The following is a 6,000-nucleotide window of genomic DNA, read 5'->3' on the forward strand; positions in this document are numbered from 1 at the left end:
TAATCTAAACAAGCGTTACGCCTAGGTCCCCCGCCGGTGAAGTGATGCGAGTTGACAAAGTGGAAGATGTAAGGCGGCCATCTTGGATTTTGATGTGGCGACCCAATTTTCAATAGCGTTCTCCCTTATGCACAGGTACACCCACACACCAGATTAAAAGTTAGTAGTTCGTTTATTTTTCAAGATATTTCGCTCACAAGGTTCAGACATATATATGGCGGCGGCCATCTTGGATTTTGACGTGGCGACCCAATTTTCAATGGCGTTCTTCCTTATGCCGAGATACACCCACACACCAGATTAGAAGTTGGTACTTCGCTTATTTTTCAAGATATTCCGCTCACAAGGATCAGACATACATGGCGGCGGCCATCTTGGATTTTGACGTGGCGACCCAATTTTCAATAGCGTTCTTCCTTATGCGTAGATACACCCACACACCAGATTAGACGTTGGTACTTCGCTTATTTTTCAAGATATTCAGCTCACAAGGTAAAGACATACATGGCGGCGGCCATCTTGGATTTTGACGTGGTGACCCAATTTTCAATAGGGTTCTTCCCTATGACTAGATACACCCACACACCAGATTAGAAGTTGGTACTTCACTTATTTTTCAAGATATTCCTCTCAAGGTTCAGACATATATATGGTGGCGGCCATCTTGTATTTTGACGTGGCGACCCAATTTTCAATAGCGTTCTTCCTTATGCCTAGATACACCCTCACATCAGATTAGACGTTGGTACTTCTCTTATTTTTCAAGATATTCAGCTCACAAGGTTCAGACATACATGGCGTCAGACATACATGGCGGCGGCCATCTTGGATTTTGACGTGGGTTACACCCACACGCCAAATTTGAATGCCGTCCTTCGCTTACGCACGCACGGACGCACGTACGGACGGACGGGAAAACCATAGTCCCCCTTTCGCTCCGCGGTGCGACGGGGGACAATTAAAACAAGATCTGGGGGATTTGCTATTGGCAAAACAAACTAACTTGTAGATGTAATTAGTGTCCCCAATCAAAACAAGCGTTACGCCTCGGTCCCCCGTCGATGAAGTGATGCGAGTTGACAAAGTGGAAGACGCAAGGCGGCCATCTTGGATTTTGACGTGGCGACCCAATTTTCAATAGCATTCTCCCTTATGCGTAGATACACCCACACACCAGATTAGAAGTTAGTAGTTCGTTTATTTTTCAAGATATTTCGCTCACAAGATTCAGACGTATATATGGTGGCGGCCATCTTGGATTTTGACGTGGCGACCCAATTTTCAATAGCGTTCTTCCTTATGCCTAGCGACACCCACACACCAGATTAGAAGTTGGAACTTCGCTTATTTTTCAAGATATTCCGCTCACAAGGTTCAGACATACATGGCGGCGGCCATCTTGGATTTTGACGTGGCGACCCAATTTTCAATAGCGTTCTTCCTTATGCGTAGATACACCCACACACTAGATCAAACGTTAGTAGTTCGTTTATTTTTCAAGATATTTTGCTCACAAGATTCAGACATATATATGGTGGTGGCCATCTTGGATTTTGACGTGGCGACCCAATTTTCGATAGGGTTCTTCCTTATGCCTAGATACACCAACACACCACATTAGAAGTTGGTACTTCGCTTATGTTTCAAGATATTCCTCTCACAAGGTTCAGACATACATGGTGTCAGACATACATGGCGGCAGCCATCTTGGATTTTGACGTGGGTTGCACCCACACCAAATCCGAATGCCGTCCTTCGCTTACGCATGCACGCACGTACGCACGCACGAACAGAAGGACACATGGACGGTGGGGGGGGGGGGGGGGGGGGGAAATCATAGTCCTCCTTTCGCTCCGCGGTGCGACAGGGGACAAAAAAAGGGATAACGTCGACATTCTGCGGCTTACAATTGGCCTCCGTGAAATACAAATATAGTGTGTACACAACAAAATAGCTGCACAAGAAGTGGACTAACCTTTTTAAGAAGGATGGCTGCCAGCACAGCCGAGGCAGTAAAGCAGGCTGCCAGAAACATCAGCAAGATCCCAACGAAAATGTTACGATTCAGGGCAGCCAAAGACGCAATCCATCCACTTTAAATCACATGCAAAACATCAGCACAAAAAAAAAAGAACAGTGAAAGAAAAGGGTTGCTGTGCACTGTCAAAAACAAACAAAAAAACAAAAATATCCACTTTCATGTTGTCAACTGTTTTAAAAATCTGGAAAATACCACAATGTCCTTCAATGCTGTGAATACATCCAACACTCCAGCAAAATCCCACAGTCTCACTCGGAATGATCGTCAAAGGAACCCACCTATACATTTCCTTGGTCATCCAATGGAGAGGTTTAGTCTCTTGAAACTCTAGACCTCACTATCAGCCATGACCCCACCTGGCCCGGCCAACGAGCAAATCTGGCCTCCAAAGTCAGTCGCAGATTGGTCATCCTGTCTGGCCTCCAAAGTTAGTCGCAGATTGGTCATCCTGTCGATCCACGCCTTTCCTTGGGAAATCAGAGGTACTCACAGTGTACAAGGCCTTTGTCCGTAGCTGAATGGAGTACTGCTATCCACTATGACCTGGTGCTCCAGCATCACATCTGTCTCTCCTAGATTCTATGGATTCCAAAACTTTCAAAATTATTGGACTCTCCCGTGATGAAGCCGAAGCACAAGGTCCGTTGCTTTCATTGCATGCAGGTCGGTGCTATTTATTTCCTACCGTCTATTCTCCAACATTTCCCCCTTTGCTCTCGGTCCCCCGACCCTCTGAAACAACTCCAGGTTGCATACATTCTTCCAATATCCTCCTCCTGGTTAAATTTCCAAAATCCAGGTTGACTGCACACCTCAACTCTTTTACTCCTTGATTTTCCTAGCTATGGAACCACCTTCCAGAGACTGTTCCGTCTCACTGCCACCCCCATCCTGACCAATGATCTTTATTACCCCCATTAATGCTTCTGGATTCAACCCACTTACTTACTGAATTCAGTGTTTCCTCCCCTTCTCTCTCTCTGCTTTCCTGTTTGGTTATCCCTTTGCATGTTGTGCCCAATTGATGCCCTGCTAATCAACTGCCAATTTAACCCTGCTCTTCCATGAGCCTCGTGTGTGTGTGTATGTGTATGTGTGTGTGTGTGTGTGTATATATATGTATATATATATGTGTGTATATATATATATATATACAGTGGAACCTTGACTTACGAGTGCAACAACTTACGAGTTTTCCGAGATACGAGCCGTCGCTCGGGCGGTTTATTGCTTTGAGATGCGAGCCGAGATCTGAGTTACGAGCTTACGCCACCCGCCACCAGGTGGGTTCCGGTCACGTGGTTATCTTGCCGTGCAAGCATCTCTGCCGTATATCGCTGCTGTTTTGTTTTCGCATTTTGGTTATTTTGGAGCTTACTCCACCCGCCACCAGGTGGGTTCCGGTCACGTGGTTATCTTGCCGTGCAAGTATCTCTGCCGTATATCGCTGCTGTTTTGTTTTCGCATTTTGGTTATTTTGGAGCTTACGCCACCCGCCACCAGGTGGGTTCCGGTCACGTGGTTATCTTGCCGTGCAAGTATCTCTGCCGTATATCGCTGCTGTTTTGTTTTCGCATTTTGGTTATTTTGGAGTTTACGCCACCCGCCACCAGGTGGGTTCCGGTCACGTGGTTATCTTGCCGTGCAAGTATCTCTGCTGTATATCGCTGCTGTTTTGTTTTCGCATTTTGGTTATTTTGGAGCTTACGCCACCCCCCACCAGGTGGGTTCCGGTCACGTGGTTATCTTGCCGTGCAAGTATCTCTGCCGTATATCGCTGCTGTTTTGTTTTCGCATTTTGGTTATTTTGGAAAATTTCTTAGTTTTAACCATGGGTCCTAAGAAATTGAGTGCCAAGGGCAGTGCTGAGAAGAAGAAGAGGTGATGTGCTTGGCTATAAAACACGCAATCGTCGAAAAACATGAGCGAGGTGTGCGTGTTGTTGACTTGGTGAGGCGGATGTGAAGGCAGCTGAAGATTTTATTTTAACTTTTGCCGAACTGATAGAAGCCGAACGATACATCCCCCAGCAAATCTTCAACTGTGACGAGACAGGGCTCTTCTGGAAAAAGATGCCGAGGAGGGCGTATATAACGGCAGAGGAGAAGAGCATGCCAGGCCACAACTTGTTCAGACTGCCGGCGATAGCTCGCCTTCTCTTTGTGGAAAACACGGTGAGATCCTTAACATCCAACAACTAATGGGACGCAAACGGGGCGCCCAGTTTAGCGGTACACACATTGATGAATCACCCTGCCTGTGAAACACCCATGACAGGTTATAGCTGGGTCGGGATTCAAACCCAGGCTGGACAGTTTAGAGTCAAGTGTGCGTACCTCCAGTCCAGGCCATCCTGCCAACTTGTATGCTGCATACAGGTGAAATATAAAGCGCGAGATATTTTTATATATACTGTATATTTAAAAAAAAATTGGTGTGGTTTTTGGCGGGCTGGAACGGATTAATAGCATTTCAATGCATTTTAATGGGGAAATTTGATTTGAGAAACGAGCAAATTGAGTTACGAGCTCGGTCACAGAACGAATTAAACTCGTAAGTCAAGGTTCCACTGTGTATATATATATATATATATATATATATATATATATATATATATATATATATATATATATATATATATATATAGATATATATATATATATATATATATATATATATTGTTGCTGTTTTGAGAACCCACACTTGTAAGTAAATATAACATCATTAAAGGTGAAGGTAGCACCCCATAGATAGGCCATAAGCAACACGTAGGTCACCATAGGACATCAGTTATTTCTTAGTATGTGTTTAGAATAAGGCCATTTCCACTAGTTGCATCTGCATTGCGTCAATCAAATAAGAGTAGGCCCTTCCGTCCATTTTGCCAGCCTCCCCTTCCAAGCGGCGCCATTAAGCGCTAGCCATCGCCCTCGCCCTTTAGGGCCAGCGGCGTTTGCAACCTCTCTGGGCTTCCGCCCAAACCAGCCCTCGCTGCCCTTGAGCTCGCTCAACGCCGCCATAAGCCACGAGGTGAAGCCCGGAAAAAGGGGGCGGAGCGCCAGGGAAGAGGTGTGGCCACGTCACCCAGCCGTCAGGGCAGGACCGGTAAGCCATAACCAGCCAACCAGGGCTGGAGTGCCATCGCCTGACAGGGCTTGGTTGGGGCTTGCGGAGCGTTCGCTGGCTTACTTATAAAAGCCAGCGCACAAAGCCTTTTTACAGGACTGTCCAGGACTCTCACTAAGGACTGATGAGAAGAGCTCATGTTAGAGAGGACTTACAGCGGAAGCTTGTGGTAGAAGGACTTGGATTTTGCAGGGTGATAAAGGACTCTCGCTGAGGACAGCAAGGAAGCTTATGCGCTTGATCAAAGAGGGCTCGCTGGCATTGGTATTTCAAAGCAGGACATTGGAGAGGGGGCGTTTGGCGCGAGTCGTGCGCATATACCAGCCTTCCCCCGTCATTATAATTGTCTGTGCGCGTTACACTACGGAGAGCTGCCTGCCGGGTTTTGTCTGCTGGACCGGAGCCGGACTGGAGCCTAGACGCGCTGGTGACCATTAACCTACCATCTGCATCCCCGTGTGAGTGCCTGTGTGTGTGAGACGGGCCCGTTTGTCTGGGGAGTAGAATAAGACTGTCTAAGGCTGCCCTGTGTACTTTTCCTTCCTCTTTCTTTCTTGTACATTCTTTCGTTTCCTCTTCTTTCTTTGTACATAATTAAAAAACCCATCTCTTTTTCCTATTTTCCTGGTTTCCTCTCCATCTGATCGCATCAGTCTTTTCTCTAATTGGGTAAGCGTGGCACGATCACAACCGCTTAGAATCGGGTCTAGTCACCTGTTAACAGCTCGGATTGCGGATTGCTATCCGCTCGGCATTTTCCATCCATATCCGTGATTTGAGCGGGAGTTATTCCCTCGTTTCCGGCCGGCGTTAGTACTTAGGTAGTAGCGAAT

At 46.5% G+C, this 6,000-nt stretch overlaps 1 protein-coding gene across 2 annotated transcripts in view; it reads right to left on the reverse strand.

Moving 5' to 3' along the window:
• The window catches only part of SCAMP1 (secretory carrier membrane protein 1), a 51,557-nt gene that overhangs the window by 7,346 nt on the left and 38,211 nt on the right, over positions 1–6,000 (reverse strand). For both annotated transcript variants that reach the window (XM_068107600.2, XM_078772743.1), the window contains exon 8: positions 1,976–2,093. In XM_068107600.2, the coding sequence (XP_067963701.2) occupies positions 1,976–2,093 (118 nt within the window). The remainder of the gene's footprint in view (positions 1–1,975; positions 2,094–6,000) is intronic.

Source organism: Myxine glutinosa, chromosome 2 (assembly GCF_964187855.1).
Source record: "Myxine glutinosa chromosome 2, kmMyxGlut1.1, whole genome shotgun sequence".
Lineage (NCBI taxonomy): Eukaryota > Metazoa > Chordata > Myxini > Myxiniformes > Myxinidae > Myxine > Myxine glutinosa.